Source organism: Oncorhynchus masou, unplaced genomic scaffold, assembly GCF_036934945.1.
Source record: "Oncorhynchus masou masou isolate Uvic2021 unplaced genomic scaffold, UVic_Omas_1.1 unplaced_scaffold_621, whole genome shotgun sequence".
NCBI classification, from domain to species: Eukaryota; Metazoa; Chordata; class Actinopteri; order Salmoniformes; family Salmonidae; genus Oncorhynchus; species Oncorhynchus masou.
In genome coordinates this window covers 116,282-136,121 of record NW_027012639.1, presented here as the reverse complement: position 1 = coordinate 136,121, position 19,840 = coordinate 116,282, and the positions used below count along the sequence as shown (strand labels likewise).

At 49.8% G+C, this 19,840-nt stretch overlaps 1 protein-coding gene across 2 annotated transcripts in view; it reads right to left on the bottom strand.

The window, feature by feature from the left end:
• Positions 1-12,057, bottom strand: part of LOC135536449 (growth arrest-specific protein 6-like) — a 43,449-nt gene extending 31,392 nt beyond the window's left edge. Inside the window, exons 1-2 of one of the 2 annotated variants that reach the window (XM_064962791.1) lie at positions 11,355-12,057; positions 10,952-11,112 (exon numbers count right to left, since the gene is read on the bottom strand). In XM_064962791.1, coding sequence (XP_064818863.1) covers positions 10,952-11,112; positions 11,355-11,424 — 231 coding nt within the window. In that variant the 5' untranslated portion in view covers positions 11,425-12,057. The remainder of the gene's footprint in view (positions 1-10,951; positions 11,113-11,354) is intronic. The other variant, XM_064962792.1, reaches the window with a different exon arrangement.
• Positions 12,058-19,840: the final 7,783 nt, after the last annotated feature.

Sequence of the window (19,840 nt, the reverse complement as noted above, 5' to 3'; positions counted from 1 at the left end):
CACATCCTCCTCTCTGATGCCATTAAACCCCCGATCTCCCCACCACTAGTACCACACATCCTCCTCTCTGATCCCATTAAACCCCCCGATCTCCCCACCACTAGTACCACACATCCTCCTCTCTGAGCCCATTAAACCCCCGATCTCCCCACCACTAGTACCACACATCCTCCTCTCTGATCCCATTAAACCCCCCCGATCTCCCCACCACTAGTAGCACACATCCTCCTCTCTGAGCCCATTAAACCCCCCGATCTCCCCACCACTAGTACCACACATCCTCCTCTCTGAGCCCATTAAACCCCCGATCTCCCCACCACTAGTACCACACATCCTCCTCTCTGATGCCATTAAACCCCCGATCTCCCCACCACTAGTATCACACATCCTCCTCTCTGATGCCATTAAACCCCCGATCTCCCCACCACTAGTATCACACATCCTCCTCTCTGATGCCATTAAACCCCCGATCTCCCCACCACTAGTACCACACATCCTCCTCTCTGAGCCCATTAAACCCCCCGATCTCCCCACCACTAGTACCACACATCATCCTCTCTGAGCCCATTAAACCCCCGATCTCCCCACCACTAGTACCACACATCCTCCTCTCTGAGCCCATTACAAACCCCCGATCTCCCCACCACTAGTACCACACATCCTCCTCTCTGATGCCATTAAACCCCCGATCTCCCCACCACTAGTACCACACATCCTCCTCTCTGAGCCCATTAAACCCCCGATCTCCCCACCACTAGTATCACACATCATCCTCTCTGAGCCCATTAAACCCCCGATCTCCCCACCACTAGTATCACACATCCTCCTCTCTGAGCCCATTAAACCCCCGATCTCCCCACCACTAGTAGCACACATCCTCCTCTCTGAGCCCATTAAACCCCCGATATCCCCACCACTAGTATCACACATCCTCCTCTCTGATGCCATTAAACCCCCCGATCTCCCCACCACTAGTACCACACATCCTCCTCTCTGATCCCATTAAACCCCCCGATCTCCCCACCACTAGTACCACACATCCTCCTCTCTGAGCCCATTAAACCCCCCGATCTCCCCACCACTAGTACCACACATCCTCCTCTCTGATCCCATTAAACCCCCCGATCTCCCCACCACTAGTAGCACACATCCTCCTCTCTGAGCCCATTAAACCCCCGATCTCCCCACCACTAGTACCACACATCCTCCTCTCTGAGCCCATTAAACCCCCGATCTCCCCACCACTAGTACCACACATCCTCCTCTCTGATGCCATTAAACCCCCCGATCTCCCCACCACTAGTATCACACATCCTCCTCTCTGATGACATTAAACCCCCGATCTCCCCACCACTAGTATCACACATCCTCCTCTCTGATGCCATTAAACCCCCCGATCTCCCCACCACTAGTACCACACATCCTCCTCTCTGAGCCCATTAAACCCCCGATCTCCCCACCACTAGTACCACACATCATCCTCTCTGAGCCCATTAAACCCCCCGATCTCCCCACCACTAGTACCACACATCCTCCTCTCTGAGCCCATTACAAACCCCCGATCTCCCCACCACTAGTACCACACATCCTCCTCTCTGATCCCATTAAACCCCCCGATCTCCCCACCACTAGTACCACACATCCTCCTCTCTGAGCCCATTAAACCCCCGATCTCCCCACCACTAGTACCACACATCCTCCTCTCTGATCCCATTAAACCCCCCGATCTCCCCACCACTAGTAGCACACATCCTCCTCTCTGAGCCCATTAAACCCCCCGATCTCCCCACCACTAGTACCACACATCCTCCTCTCTGAGCCCATTAAACCCCCCGATCTCCCCACCACTAGTACCACACATCCTCCTCTCTGATGCCATTAAACCCCCCGATCTCCCCACCACTAGTATCACACATCCTCCTCTCTGATGCCATTAAACCCCCGATCTCCCCACCACTAGTACCACACATCATCCTCTCTGAGCCCATTAAACCCCCGATCTCCCCACCACTAGTACCACACATCCTCCTCTCTGAGCCCATTACAAACCCCCGATCTCCCCACCACTAGTACCACACATCCTCCTCTCTGATCCCATTAAACCCCCGATCTCCCCACCACTAGTACCACACATCCTCCTCTCTGAGCCCATTAAACCCCCCGATCTCCCCACCACTAGTACCACACATCCTCCTCTCTGATCCCATTAAACCCCCGATCTCCCCACCACTAGTAGCACACATCCTCCTCTCTGAGCCCATTAAACCCCCCGATCTCCCCACCACTAGTACCACACATCCTCCTCTCTGAGCCCATTAAACCCCCGATCTCCCCACCACTAGTACCACACATCCTCCTCTCTGATGCCATTAAACCCCCGATCTCCCCACCACTAGTATCACACATCCTCCTCTCTGATGCCATTAAACCCCCGATCTCCCCACCACTAGTATCACACATCCTCCTCTCTGATGCCATTAAACCCCCCGATCTCCCCACCACTAGTACCACACATCCTCCTCTCTGAGCCCATTAAACCCCCGATCTCCCCACCACTAGTACCACACATCATCCTCTCTGAGCCCATTAAACCCCCGATCTCCCCACCACTAGTACCACACATCCTCCTCTCTGAGCCCATTAAACCCCCGATCTCCCCACCACTAGTACCACACATCCTCCTCTCTGATCCCATTAAACCCCCGATCTCCCCACCACTAGTAGCACACATCCTCCTCTCTGAGCCCATTAAACCCCCCGATCTCCCCACCACTAGTACCACACATCCTCCTCTCTGAGCCCATTAAACCCCCCGATCTCCCCACCACTAGTACCACACATCCTCCTCTCTGATGCCATTAAACCCCCGATCTCCCCACCACTAGTATCACACATCCTCCTCTCTGATGCCATTAAACCCCCCGATCTCCCCACCACTAGTATCACACATCCTCCTCTCTGATGCCATTAAACCCCCCGATCTCCCCACCACTAGTACCACACATCCTCCTCTCTGAGCCCATTAAACCCCCGATCTCCCCACCACTAGTACCACACATCATCCTCTCTGAGCCCATTAAACCCCCGATCTCCCCACCACTAGTACCACACATCCTCCTCTCTGAGCCCATTACAAACCCCCGATCTCCCCACCACTAGTACCACACATCCTCCTCTCTGATGCCATTAAACCCCCGATCTCCCCACCACTAGTACCACACATCATCCTCTCTGATGCCATTAAACCCCCGATCTCCCCACCACTAGTACCACACATCCTCCTCTCTGAGCCCATTAAACCCCCGATCTCCCCACCACTAGTACCACACATCCTCCTCTCTGAGCCCATTACAACCCCCGATCTCCCCACCACTAGTACCACACATCCTCCTCTCTGAGCCCATTAAACCCCCGATCTCCCCACCACTAGTACCACACATCCTCCTCTCTGAGCCCATTAACCCCCCGATCTCCCCACCACTAGTAGCACACATCCTCCTCTCTGATCCCATTAAACCCCCGATCTCACCACCACTAGTAGCACACATCCTCCTCTCTGATCCCATTAAACCCCCGATCTCCCCACCACTAGTACCACACATCCTCCTCTCTGAGCCCATTAAACCCCCGATCTCCCCACCACTAGTAGCACACATCCTCCTCTCTGAGCCCATTAAACCCCCCGATCTCCCCACCACTAGTACCACACATCCTCCTCTCTGATCCCATTAAACCCCCCGATCTCACCACCACTAGTAGCACACATCCTCCTCTCTGATCCCATTAAACCCCCCGATCTCCCCACCACTAGTACCACACATCCTCCTCTCTGATGCCATTAAACCCCCCGATCTCACCACCACTAGTACCACACATCCTCCTCTCTGATGCCATTACACCCCCCGATCTCACCACCACTAGTACCACACATCCTCCTCTCTGATGCCATTAAACCCCCCGATCTCCCCACCACTAGTACCACACATCCTCCTCTCTGAGCCCATTAAACCCCCCGATCTCCCCACCACTAGTACCACACATCATCCTCTCTGAGCCCATTAAACCCCCGATCTCCCCACCACTAGTACCACACATCCTCCTCTCTGAGCCCATTACAAACCCCGATCTCCCCACCACTAGTACCACACATCCTCCTCTCTGATGCCATTAAACCCCCCGATCTCCCCACCACTAGTATCACACATCCTCCTCTCTGATGCCATTAAACCCCCCGATCTCCCCACCACTAGTACCACACATCCTCCTCTCTGAGCCCATTAAACCCCCCGATCTCCCCACCACTAGTACCACACATCATCCTCTCTGAGCCCATTAAACCCCCCGATCTCCCCACCACTAGTACCACACATCCTCCTCTCTGAGCCCATTACAAACCCCCGATCTCCCCACCACTAGTACCACACATCCTCCTCTCTGATCCCATTAAACCCCCGATCTCCCCACCACTAGTACCACACATCCTCCTCTCTGAGCCCATTAAACCCCCGATCTCCCCACCACTAGTACCACACATCCTCCTCTCTGATCCCATTAAACCCCCGATCTCCCCACCACTAGTAGCACACATCCTCCTCTCTGAGCCCATTAAACCCCCGATCTCCCCACCACTAGTACCACACATCCTAATCTCTGAGCCCATTAAACCCCCGATCTCCCCACCACTAGTACCACACATCCTCCTCTCTGATGCCATTAAACCCCCCGATCTCCCCACCACTAGTATCACACATCCTCCTCTCTGATGCCATTAAACCCCCGATCTCCCCACCACTAGTATCACACATCCTCCTCTCTGATGCCATTAAACCCCCGATCTCCCCACCACTAGTACCACACATCCTCCTCTCTGATGCCATTAAACCCCCCGATCTCACCACCACTAGTACCACACATCCTCCTCTCTGATGCCATTACACCCCCCGATCTCACCACCACTAGTACCACACATCCTCCTCTCTGATGCCATTAAACCCCCGATCTCCCCACCACTAGTACCACACATCCTCCTCTCTGATCCCATTAAACCCCCCGATCTCCCCACCACTAGTACCACACATCCTCCTCTCTGATGCCATTAAACCCCCGATCTCCCCACCACTAGTACCACACATCCTCCTCTCTGAGCCCATTAAACCCCCGATCTCCCCACCACTAGTACCACACATCCTCCTCTGAGCCCATTAAACCCCCGATCTCCCCACCACTAGTACCACACATCCTCCTCTCTGAGCCCATTAAACCCCCGATCTCCCCACCACTAGTACCACACATCCTCCTCTCTGATGCCATTAAACCCCCGATCTCCCCACCACTAGTAGCACACATCCTCCTCTCTGAGCCCATTAAACCCCCGATCTCCCCACCACTAGTAGCACACATCCTCCTCTCTGATGCCATTAAACCCCCGATCTCCCCACCACTAGTACCACACATCCTCCTCTCTGAGCCCATTAAACCCCCGATCTCCCCACCACTAGTACCACACATCCTCCTCTCTGAGCCCATTAAACCCCCGATCTCCCCACCACTAGTATCACACATCATCCTCTCTGATCCCATTAAACCCCCCGATCTCCCCACCACTAGTACCACACATCCTCCTCTCTGATCCCATTAAACCCCCCGATCTCCCCACCACTAGTACCACACATCCTCCTCTCTGATCCCATTAAACCCCCGATCTCCCCACCACTAGTACCACACATCCTCCTCTCTGAGCCCATTAAACCCCCGATCTCCCCACCACTAGTACCACATCCTCCTCTCTGATGCCATTACACCCCCGATCTCCCCACCACTAGTACCACACATCCTCCTCTCTGAGCCCATTAAACCCCCCGATCTCCCCACCACTAGTAGCACACATCCTCCTCTCTGAGCCCATTAAACCCCCGATCTCACCACCACTAGTACCACACATCCTCCTCTCTGAGCCCATTAAACCCCCCGATCTCCCCACCACTAGTACCACACATCCTCCTCTCTGAGTCCATTAAACCCCCGATCTCACCACCACTAGTAGCACACATCCTCCTCTCTGATCCCATTAAACCCCCCGATCTCCCCACCACTAGTAGCACACATCCTCCTCTCTGATCCCATTAAACCCCCGATCTCCCCACCACTAGTAGCACACATCCTCCTCTCTGATCCCATTAAACCCCCGATCTCCCCACCACTAGTATCATACATCCTCCTCTCTGATCCCATTAAACCCCCGATCTCCCCACCACTAGTACCACACATCCTCCTCTCTGAGCCCATTAAACCCCGATCTCCCCACCACTAGTACCACACATCCTCCTCTCTGAGCCCATTAAACCCCCCGATCTCACCACCACTAGTATCATACATCCTCCTCTCTGATCCCATTAACCCCCCGATCTCCCCACCACTAGTAGCACACATCCTCCTCTCTGAGCCCATTAAACCCCCGATCTCCCCACCACTAGTAGCACACATCCTCCTCTCTGAGCCCATTAAACCCCCGATCTCCCCACCACTAGTAGCACACATCCTCCTCTCTGAGCCCATTAAACCCCCGATCTCACCACCACTAGTACCACACATCCTCCTCTCTGAGCCCATTAAACCCCCGATCTCCCCACCACTAGTACCACACATCCTCCTCTCTGATCCCATTAAACCCCGATCTCCCCACCACTAGTAGCACACATCCTCCTCTCTGATCCCATTAAACCCCCGATCTCACCACCACTAGTAGCACACATCCTCCTCTCTGATCCCATTAAACCCCCGATCTCACCACCACTAGTAGCACACATCCTCCTCTCTGAGCCCATTAAACCCCCCGATCTCCCCACCACTAGTAGCACACATCCTCCTCTCTGATCCCATTAACCCCCCGATCTCCCCACCACTAGTAGCACACATCCTCCTCTCTGAGCCCATTAAACCCCCGATCTCCCCACCACTAGTAGCACACATCCTCCTCTCTGAGCCCATTAAACCCCCCGATCTCCCCACCACTAGTAGCACACATCCTCCTCTCTGAGCCCATTAAACCCCCCGATCTCACCACCACTAGTACCACACATCCTCCTCTCTGAGCCCATTAAACCCCCGATCTCCCCACCACTAGTAGCACACATCCTCCTCTCTGATCCCATTAAACCCCCGATCTCCCCACCACTAGTAGCACACATCCTCCTCTCTGATCCCATTAAACCCCCGATCTCACCACCACTAGTAGCACACATCCTCCTCTCTGATCCCATTAAACCCCCCGATCTCCCCACCACTAGTACCACACATCCTCCTCTCTGAGCCCATTAAACCCCCCGATCTCCCCACCACTAGTATCACACATCATCCTCTCTGATCCCATTAAACCCCCGATCTCCCCACCACTAGTACCACACATCCTCCTCTCTGATCCCATTAAACCCCCGATCTCCCCACCACTAGTACCACACATCCTCCTCTCTGATCCCATTAAACCCCCGATCTCCCCACCACTAGTACCACACATCCTCCTCTCTGAGCCCATTAAACCCCGATCTCACCACCACTAGTACCACACATCCTCCTCTCTGAGCCCATTAAACCCCCGATCTCCCCACCACTAGTACCACACATCCTCCTCTCTGATGCCATTACACCCCCGATCTCCCCACCACTAGTACCACACATCCTCCTCTCTGATCCCATTAAACCCCCGATCTCCCCACCACTAGTACCACACATCCTCCTCTCTGAGCCCATTAAACCCCCGATCTCACCACCACTAGTACCACACATCCTCCTCTCTGAGCCCATTAAACCCCCGATCTCCCCACCACTAGTACCACACATCCTCCTCTCTGATGCCATTACACCCCCCGATCTCCCCACCACTAGTACCACACATCCTCCTCTCTGATGCCATTACACCCCCCGATCTCCCCACCACTAGTACCACACATCCTCCTCTCTGATGCCATTAAACCCCCCGATCTCCCCACCACTAGTATCACACATCCTCCTCTCTGATCCCATTAAACCCCGATCTCACCACCACTAGTACCACACATCCTCCTCTCTGAGCCCATTAAAACCCCCGATCTCACCACCACTAGTACCACACATCCTCCTCTCTGAGCCCATTAAACCCCCCGATCTCACCACCACTAGTACCACACATCCTCCTCTCTGAGCCCATTAAACCCCCAATCTCCCCACCACTAGTACCACACATCCTCCTCTCTGATGCCATTAAACCCCCCGATCTCCCCACCACTAGTAGCACACATCCTCCTCTCTGAGCCCATTAAACCCCCCGATCTCCCCACCACTAGTAGCACACATCCTCCTCTCTGATGCCATTAAACCCCCCGATCTCCCCACCACTAGTAGCACACATCCTCCTCTCTGAGCCCATTAAACCCCCGATCTCCCCACCACTAGTACCACACATCCTCCTCTCTGAGCCCATTAAACCCCCGATCTCCCCACCACTAGTACCTCACATCCTCCTCTCTGAGCCCATTAAACCCCCGATCTCCCCACCACTAGTACCACACATCATCCTCTCTGATCCCATTAAACCCCCGATCTCCCCACCACTAGTACCACACATCCTCCTCTCTGATCCCATTAAACCCCCCGATCTCCCCACCACTAGTACCACACATCCTCCTCTCTGATCCCATTAAACCCCCGATCTCCCCACCACTAGTACCACACATCCTCCTCTCTGAGCCCATTAAACCCCCGATCTCCCCACCACTAGTACCACACATCCTCCTCTCTGAGCCCATTAAACCCCCGATCTCACCACCACTAGTACCACACATCCTCCTCTCTGATCCCATTAAACCCCCGATCTCCCCACCACTAGTAGCACACATCCTCCTCTCTGATCCCATTAAACCCCCGATCTCCCCACCACTAGTAGCACACATCCTCCTCTCTGAGCCCATTAAACCCCCCGATCTCCCCACCACTAGTAGCACACATCCTCCTCTCTGATCCCATTAAACCCCCGATCTCCCCACCACTAGTACCACACATCCTCCTCTCTGAGCCCATTAAACCCCCGATCTCCCCACCACTAGTACCACACATCCTCCTCTCTGATCCCATTAAACCCCGATCTCCCCACCACTAGTACCACACATCCTCCTCTCTGATGCCATTAAACCCCCGATCTCCCCACCACTAGTACCACACATCCTCCTCTCTGATGCCATTAAACCCCCCGATCTCCCCACCACTAGTACCACACATCCTCCTCTCTGATGCCATTAAACCCCCGATCTCCCCACCACTAGTACCACACATCCTCCTCTCTGATGCCATTAAACCCCGATCTCCCCACCACTAGTACCACACATCCTCCTCTGAGCCCATTAAACCCCCGATCTCCCCACCACTAGTATCACACATCCTCCTCTCTGAGCCCATTAAACCCCCGATCTCCCCACCACTAGTACCACGCATCCTCCTCTCTGAGCCCATTAAACCCCCGATCTCCCCACCACTAGTACCACGCATCCTCCTCTCTGAGCCCATTAAACCCCCGATCTCCCCACCACTAGTACCACACATCCTCCTCTCTGAGCCCATTAAACCCCCCGATCTCCCCACCACTAGTACCACACATCCTCCTCTCTGAGCCCATTAAACCCCCGATCTCCCCACCACTAGTAGCACACATCCTCCTCTCTGAGCCCATTAAACCCCCGATCTCCCCACCACTAGTATCACACATCATCCTCTCTGATGCCATTAAACCCCCGATCTCCCCACCACTAGTATCACACATCCTCCTCTCTGATGCCATTAAACCCCCGATCTCCCCACCACTAGTATCACACATCCTCCTCTCTGATGCCATTAAACCCCCGATCTCCCCACCACTAGTATCACATCATCCTCTCTGATGCCATTAAACCCCCGATCTCCCCACCACTAGTATCACACATCCTCCTCTCTGAGCCCATTAAACCCCCGATCTCCCCACCACTAGTACCACACATCCTCCTCTCTGAGCCCATTAAACCCCCGATATCCCCACCACTAGTACCACACATCCTCCTCTCTGAGCCCATTACAACCCCCGATCTCCCCACCACTAGTACCACACATCCTCCTCTCTGAGCCCAATAAACCCCCGATCTCCCCACCACTAGTACCACACATCCTCCTCTCTGAGCCCATTAAACCCCCCGATCTCCCCACCACTAGTACCACACATCCTCCTCTCTGATGCCATTAAACCCCCCGATCTCACCACCACTAGTACCACACATCCTCCTCTCTGAGCCCATTAAACCCCCCCTGCACTGTATAGGGAATAGGGAGGCGTTTGGGATGTAGAATTATTAATAGCATGGATGCTGGAGGCTGCTCAACACATTCATGAAGCTCGCTGGCAGAACCTAGAGCCTAAGGTATATATCCCTGAGGGGATAGGAGCCCTGTGTGACAGGCACACGTCAGATTAAAACCTGTGTGTGAGCGCATTGTTGCTCTGTCTGTTAAAACACATTCCCCCCCAGTCACCTTCCATCCGCTTACTGTAAGCAGCCTCCCCGAGGACCAATCAAAAACACGGCAGTACAGCGCTCATTAGCATAATCACTGTCATGTATGAGCAGGATAATTTACATAATCACAAACCTTACAGTAGTATGCAAATGTCCATAATCTGGCATGTTCCCCATAGCCCAATGTGCTAGTTGAATACTGTGCAATGAATGGATCGGACTGGTGAGTGTTTGCCAGTAATTAGTCATATCCATACATATTTTGGAGCTTGAACACTATACACGGAATCGTGTAGTCCGCTATAGGACCAGTCATTACGGCAAGACAAATCCAATGTGCGCAGCTAGTCCGTGTCTATATGCAATGGAAAGAAGTGCAATGAGTGCCATTTGATTTGACACGATCAAGTGTGTAGTGAATAAGTGTGTAGTGTACTCACTGTTTCAGGGTCGTTCTCGAATACTTCTCTCGCCTCCTCTTTGCTACACTTCTCTTCCACACACTCTCGCTCCAGGTGCCCTTGTTTCGTCTCCTCGAAAACGTGATTCGCTCTCCTGTGTCTCCTCAAGAACTGGTTAGCTTCTTCCGGGGACAAGGAAACTGAAAATAACCACAAGCACAGAACAGAATTTCCCATGAGTTACCTCACTACATTTTAGTTGTTAAAATGATCCAGCCCCTAACTTATTGGCATAAAGTCCTGGGCGTGAGGTTTCAAAGCATCAGCTAAGCAGAAAACAAATTACATTATTCAACAACAATTAACACGCTGGCAAGCTAAACAACAATGTTATCCCCACGCAGTGCCAAAAATAGCTTCGTGGGCTTTGTTGTTTACTTACGGCTGTCGGACCACGGGACAAGGAGCAGGACCAGGAAGGTCCCTGAACCAAGGATCTCTGTCAACTGCATGTCTGCGGTTCTGCGTCAGGCTGGAAAGTTTCTCCTTCCTCCTTCCCCCTTCTCTCTCTCTCTCCCTCCCTCTCTCTTCTCTGTGTGTTCAATGTAGCTTCTAGCTAGCAACCAGGCAGCAGTCGTGTATAAAACACACTGCAAGTTCAAACATTCACTTCACAGCAGGCGAGAATGCCGTTACACTTAACTCAGCGTTTTCCTTCTTCACTCGTATCCTTGCTTCCTAGCTACTTAGTCCGCATACCACAACCAAGGCTTCCCACCGTCACTGTAGTACAGACAGTCCAACCTTCACTGTTATCTGGCGAGCCACCTACTTCGCCCCCATCTCGTTTGGTTGTCCCAGCTACTAATGTAGCAGGCGTAAAATACACCCAGCGACGAGCCCGAACTGTGGACAAAGGACACAACCTACACATCCGAAGGGGAGTTGCTTTTTTTGGGAAAAGTTACGTCGACTGCACGCAGGCGGGAGTTAGCAATGAAGAGTCGCTTTTGCTCTACCATTCAGCAGTGCTATGGGAGCTCTCTCTCTCTCTGTGTGACTGCAGTCTTTCTGCCCATCTACCTGCAGTGACTTTGCGTAGCCTTGGCATTGTACAGCAGACTATTCCAACCTAGCCTATAGCATGCCAGGCATCGTAGAGGGAAGGAGGAGTGCTGAGGGTGTTGTAGCACCTCATGATAAATCAACACAACATTTAAGTATTTCACAATAGTGCAATGGGCCTTTTTTCACTCCCGTATGAACGGACCAAAATAGCCATCAGCAGCGCAGGGAGAAACAAAATAATCTCAGCTAAATTAAACCTAATCTTCCTCTGTTTGTGACATCAGTTGAAAACTAAATCTCGACCCAGATTCTCCTCCCTTTCTTCCCAGCAGTTTATTTTAAGCCTTAACGTTCCTGTCATTTTCTCATCAATCCACAGAATTTCTCTTTCTTTTTTTGGACTCACTTTCTGTTATGATTTCTCAGAAATCTTCTCTCTCTCTGTGTTAAGGCTCACATTTGCGCAACAAATACCCTCTGCCAAGAACTCTGTTACTCTGTTTTTCTAATCACTTGTTCTTTTGACTCACATTCTGTTACGATTCCTCAGAAATCATGTTTCTCTCTTTCTCGCAATTGCAAATAGTAGGAATGGGAAGGGAACATAAATGAGCATAAGTATAGGTTGCAGCTCTCTGTCTCTCTCTTCCATGTCCTCCACGTGTTAGTCCAGATCTGAGTCGGGTCGTGGAACAATGTCACAGCAGAATCAAATCAAAATCACATTGTATTTGTCACATGAGCTTGAATACGATGAGTGTAGATTTTGCCGTGAAATGCTTGTTGATGAACCCAACCTGACCATGCAGAGTAAAACACATTAAAACAGCAACTCAACAGGAATGAAATACACAACAATGGAGCTATATACAGGGAGTACTAGTACCAGATCAATGTGGAGGCATATACAGGGAGTACTAGTACCAGATCAATGTGGAGCTATATACAGGGAGTACTAGTACCAGATCAATGTGGAGATATATACAGGGAGTACCAGATCAATGTGGAGATATATACAGGGAGTACTAGTACCAGATTAATGTGGAGCTATATACAGGGAGTACTAGTACCAGATTAATGTGGAGCTATATACAGGGAGTACTAGTACCAGATCAATGTGGAGATATATACAGGGAGTACCAGATCAATGTGGAGCTATATACAGGAGTACTAGTACCAGATCAATGTGGAGCTATATACAGGGAGTACCAGTACCAGATCAATGTGGAGGCATATACAGGGAGTACCAGTACCAGATCAATGTGGAGGTATATACAGAGAGTACTAGTACCAGATCAATGTGGAGCTATATACAGGGAGTACCAGATCAATGTGGAGCTATATACAGAGAGTACCAGTACCATATCAATGTGGAGCTATATACAGAGAGTACCAGTACCAGATCAATGTGGAGGTATATACAGGGAGTACCAGTACCAGATCAATGTGGAGCTATATACAGGGAGTACCAGATCAATGTGGAGCTATATACAGAGAGTACCAGTACCATATCAATGTGGAGCTATATACAGAGAGTACCAGTACCATATCAATGTGGAGCTATATACAGAGAGTACCAGTACCAGATCAATGTGGAGGTATATACAGGGAGTACCAGTACCAGATCAATGTGGAGCTATATACAGGGAGTACCAGATCAATGTGGAGCTATATACAGGGAGTACCAGATCAATGTGGAGCTATATACAGGGAGTACCAGTACCAGATCAATGTGGAGCTATATACAGGGAGTACCAGTACCCGATCAATGTGGAGCTATATACAGGGAGTACCAGTACCAGATCAATGTGGAGCTATATACAGGGAGTACCAGATCACTGTGGAGCTATATACAGGGAGTACCAGTACCAGATCAATGTGGAGCTATATACAGGGAGTACCAGATCAATGTGGAGCTATATACAGGGAGTACCAGATCAATGTGGAGCTATATACAGGGAGTACCAGATCAATGTGGAGCTATATACAGGGAGTACCAGATCAATGTGGAGCTATATACAGGGAGTACCAGATCAATGTGGAGCTATATACAGGGAGTACCAGATCAATGTACCAGATCAAGAGCTATATACAGGGAGTACCAGATCAATTTAGAGCTATATACAGGGAGTACCAGTACCAGATCAATGTGCTGGGGTACGAGCTATTTGAGGTAGATATGAACATGAAGGCAGGATAGATAATAATAAGAATAAAACAATGAACAGAGTAGCAGAAGCATATGATGAGTGTAAAGTGTATTTGTATGTATGTTTGTGTTGTGTCGGAAAGTGTGTGTGTGTGTGTGTGTGTGTGTGTGTGTGTGTGTGGGCAATTAATGAACTATTTATCAGTCTAATGGCTCGAGGGTAGAAACTATCTGGTAGCCTGTTGGACCAAGCACTGATACTCCGGTACCATTTGCTGGACGGAAGCAGAGTGAACTATCTATGGCTTCAAGTTTGGGGTTAGTTTTGGGGCCTTTCTCTGACACGCCTGATATAGACGTCTGGGATGGCAGGGAGCTCGGCCCTGGTGATGTACTGGGCTGTTGGCACTACCCTCTGTAGTGCTTTGCGGTCGAGAGCAGTACATTTGCCATACCAAGCTGTGATGCAGCCAGTCAAGATGCTCTCGATGGTGCAGCTGTAGAACATTTTGAGGATCCGATGGCCCGTGCCAAATCTCTTCATCTTTTGAGGGGGAAGAGGCACAGTCGTGCCCTTTTCGGGACTGTGTGGGTGTATGTGGACCATGTTAAGTCCTGAGTTATGTGGATGCCGAGGAACCTGTAGCTCTCGACCTGCTCCACTACAGCCCTGTCAATGTGAATGGGGGTGTGCTCCCCTCTTTCTCCTGTAGTCCACGATCAGCTCCTTGAGCTTACTGACATTGAGGGAGAGGTTGTTGGTCCTGGCACCAAACTGCTAAATCCATAACCTCCTCCCTGTAGGCTGTCTCAGTGCCGTCGGTGATCAGCTCTACCACCGTTGTGTCATCAGGGAACTTGATGATGGTGTTGGAGTCGTTCCTGGCCATGAGGTTGTAGGTAAACAGAGAGTACAGGAGGGGGACTAAGCACACACCCCTAAGAGGCCCCCGTGTTGAGGATCAGTGTGGCAGCAGTGTTGTTGCCTACCCTCACCACCTAGGGCCGGCCCGTCAGGAAGTCCAGGATCCAGTTGAAGAGGGAGGTGTTCAGTCCCAGTGTCCCCAGCTTGGTGATGCTCTTGGAGGGGAATATGGTGTTGAACGCTGAGCTGAGGTCTATGAACAACATCCTCACATAGTTATTTCCCCTCTTGTCCAAGTGGCAGAGGGCAGTGTGAAGTGCCATTGAGATTGCGTCATCTGTGGATCTGTAGGGGGGCGGTGTGCAAACTGGAGTGGTTCCAGGATGTCTGGGATGATGGTCGATGTGTGTCATGACCAGCCTTTCAAAGCACTTTATAATTACAGGCATTTAGGCAGGTTACCATGGAGTTCATGGGAACAGGGACAAATGGTGGTCAGCTTGAAACATGTTGGGATTATAGACTGGGACAAGGACAGATTGAAAGTGTCAGTGAAGACACTTTGCCAGCTGGTCAGCTTTGAGAACCCGCCCTGGAGTTCCATCTGGCCTGGCGGCCTTGCGATTTGAAAATCGAGGTCGAAGGGTAATAACTGTCGATCTGATGTCCAGTAGTGCTTGGCGGTCATATGTGATAATGGTATGAACTCCCTGTACAAGAAAAGTAAAGATGAACATGAAAAAAAGTCACAAACTAGCAAAGTCGGTTTGGAACTCAAAGACGTTGCCCTTCTCCATCTGTGCCATCTGTATCGTTAATGTTACACCTGAGACTCACAAGGTTGTTTCAGATCTGATGTCACTTGTAAACACATTTGAACCACATAGCAGGTTCGCATAGCATGTTTTAAAGGACGCTCACTGCAAAAGTGTATTGATTCCATTCCAAGCTGTTGGGGGTGGGTCGACCCAGGTTTCCAGAGCATTCAGAAAGTATTCAGACCCCTTGACTATTTCCACGTTGTTACGTTACAGCCTCATTCTAGAATGGATTACATTCATTTTCCCCTCAATCTACACACAATACCTCATAATGACAAAGCAATAACAGGTTTTTAGAAATGCTTGCAAATGTATTACAAATAAAAAAACAGATATATCTTATTTACATTAGTAATCATACCATTTGCTATGAGACTCGAAATTGAGCTCAGGTCCATCCTGTTTCCATTGATCATCCTTGAGCTGTTTCTACAACTTGATTGGAGACCAACTGTTGTGAATTATTTTTGATTGGACATGATTTGGAAAGGCACAATCCTGTCTATATAAGGTCCCACAGTTCATGTCAGAGCAAAAACCAAGCCGTGAGGTTGAAGGAATTGTCCGTTGAGCTCCGAGACAGGATTGTATTGAGGCACAGATCTGGGGAAGGGTCCCAAAAAAAGTCTGCAGCATTGAAGGTCCCAAGAACACAGTGGCCTCCATCATTCTTAAAATGTGAGAAGTTTGGAACCACCAAGACTCTTCCTAGAGCTGGCCGCCCGGCCAAACTGAGCAATCGATGGAGACTCGTCAGGATCGAGGGAAAGATAAACAGAGAAAAGTACAGAGAGATCCTTGATGAGAACCTCAGACCTGGGCAAAGGTTCACCTTCCAAAAGGACAACACGACCTTAAGCACACAGCCAAGACAATGCAGGAGCGGCTTCGGGACAAGTATCTGAATGTCCTTGAGTAGCCCAGCCAGAGCCCTGACTTGAACCCGGTCTAACATCTCTGGGGAATCCTGAAAATAGCTGTGCAGCGTCGCTCCCCATCCAACCTGACAGAGCTTGAGAGGATCTGCAGAGAAGAATGGGAGAAACTCCCAAAATACAGGTGTTCCAAGCTTGTAGCGTCATACCCTAGAAGACTCAACGCTGTAATCGCTGCCAAAGGTGCTTCAACAAAGTACTGAGTAAAGGGTCTGAATACTCATGTAAATGTGACATTCGTTTTTTTTTTTTATACATTTGCAAATATGTCTAAACCTGTTTTGCTTTGTCATTGTGGGGTACTGTGTGTAGATTGATGAGGAAAAAAATACAATTTAATCCATTTTAGAATATAACGTAACAAAACGTGGAAATATCAAGGGGTCTGAATACTTTCCTAATCCACTGTGTCTCAACTGTCCAGTTGCAAAAACTACAGAACAAATACTCCTCCACTAGCATGGTCTCAGATCTGGCTGTGGTCTCAGATCTGGCTGTGATCTCAGATCTGGTTGTGGTCTCAGATCTGGCTGTGATCTCAGATCTGGCTGTGGTCTCAGATCTGGTTGTGGTCTCAGATCTGGCTGTGATCTCAGATCTGGCTGTGGTCTCAGATCTGGCTGTGGTCTCAGATCTGGCTGTGGTCTCAGATCTGGCTGTGGTCTCAGATCTGGTTGTGGTCTCAGATCTGGCTGTGGTCTCAGATCTGGTTGTGGTCTCAGATCTGGTTGTGGTCCCAGATCTGGTTGTGATCTCAGATCTGGCTGTGGTCTCAGATCTGGTTGTGGTCTCAGATCTGGCTGTGGTCTCAGATCTGGCTGTGGTCTCAGATCTGGCTGTGGTCTCAGATCTGGTTGTGATCTCAGATCTGGCTGTGGTCTCAGATCTGGCTGTGATCTCAGATCTGGCTGTGGTCTCCCGATCTGGCTGTGATCTCAGATCTGGTTGGGATCTCAGATCTGGCTGTGGTCTCCGATCTGGCTGTGGTCTCAGATCTGGTTGTGATCTCAGATCTGGCTGTGGTCTCAGATCTGGCTGTGATCTCAGATCTGGCTTTGGTCTCAGATCTGGCTGTGGTCTCAGATCTGGCTGTGGTCTCAGATCTGGCTGTGGTCTCAGATCTGGTTGTGGTCTCAGATCTGGTTGTGGTCTCCAATCTGGTTGTGGGCTCCAATCTGGTTGTGGTCTTGCAACATTGCTCATTGTCAAGCCAATGAGCGACAAGGAGTTGGCATGATATCACAAACAGACTGGCACTCCAGCTACTCATCCACTACTATACATATCCACTACTATACTCATCCACTACTATACATATCCACTACTATACATATGAAAATCAAAGTTTGATACCAAAAAGAGCAATAACCTCTTTTGGAAAAAGTTTAAATCTCGCCAGTTTCTACAGGGAGGTCAGAAAACATCATTTAGATTGCAGTTCAATATTCACTGGTGCATTCATGATACAATTACTCCCCCTGCCGGATATTCACTGTAAGTTCAGGCCTCCATGTTGATTTACCATGACACCTGGCAGATAAAGCGAGGGGCCAGTCACGGAGAAGTTGCTGGTTCGAATCCCAGCTCTGACAAGGTGAAAACTCTGTGCCCCTGAGCAAGGAACTTAATCCTAACTGATCCAGAGCGACTGCTAAATTAATCAAATGTAAAACTTTTTTTTTTTTTAATGTACCTGTTGCACAACGTTCGGCGCAGGTGTTGGTAACTGGCTCTCCATACACCTGAGCCAAACGTTGTGCAACAGGTAATTCATATGTTTACCTAAGTAGTTAGATGGTCATTAAATGTATTAGATAGACATGCTTCTAATATCCGTACATTATTGACCGGTGACTGATCATTTGAAGTACGTTAGCTAAAACGTGACGTCAGACCGTCTATTTAAATAGGCAATAGAAAAAAAGCCTGTCATGTTCATTGATTGGGTTAAAACGAACCGTCACTCCAAAACTAGCGGACCTTCAATTCTTTACATTTTGCTTTCAATTGACAGATTGATTTCAACATCCTTTATTTCACCCGTCGTCGAAAATGTTTACATTCTCATGTTTTTTTTTTCATCTTCACGATTTGATTTTGAATTCAATACATATGACGTGAAATTGACCCCATAAGAGCGTTCCACAGGGATGCTGGCCCATATTGACTTCAATGCTTCCTACAGTTGTGTCAAGTTGGCTGATGTCCTTTGGGTGGTGGACCGTTCTTGATACACACGGGAAACTGTCCGAGTGTGAAAAACTCAGCAGCGTTGCAGTTCTTGACACAAACCAGTGCGCCGGACACCTACTACCATACCCCGTTCAAAGGCTCTTAAATATTTTGTCTTCCCCATTCAAAGGCACTTCAATCTTTTGTCTTGCCCATTCACCCTCTGAATGGCGCACATACACAATCCATGTCTCAAGATTTAAAAATCCTTCATTAACCAATCTCCTCCCCTTAATCTACACAGATTTATGTGGATTTAACACGTGACATCAATAAAGGATCATGGCTTTCACTTCTTCAGTCTGTCAGCTCCTCGGGACCCCAGGGATTACACGTTTTGGTTTTTGCCCAAACACTACACAGCTGATTCAAATGATCAAAACTGGATGACTAGTTGATTATTTGAATCAGCTTTGTAGTGTTAGGGCAAAACCCCCAAAGTGCCCCCTTGGGGTCTTGAGGACATAGTTTGGGAAACGCTGATCTATATCATGCAAATCTGTGTACACAACCAATAAATTTTGATTTTACTCACTCAGACATCTCTATCCAGTCATTGCAGAGGTGTGATGCATATTCAAAGTATTTGAACAGCTGGTTAAGGGTCTAGAACAGGGGTGGGATTTTTTTGTCTCAAGGGCCACACCAGAATTTCAAAATTCAGAGAAGCTGCAGTTATTTGAAAATGGTCCATTATATTTTCTACATACTCTCTATTTAGTTTTAGACGTTCACGAGTGGCCTGGAGTGTTTACATTATTTTTTAACCCAAAATAATCATTCCCCCCAAAGCGTTAATATTTTTTATTCAAACCTCCCGCCGCCCAGGGGAATGTATGTCGTCCACTCCCGGTTCAG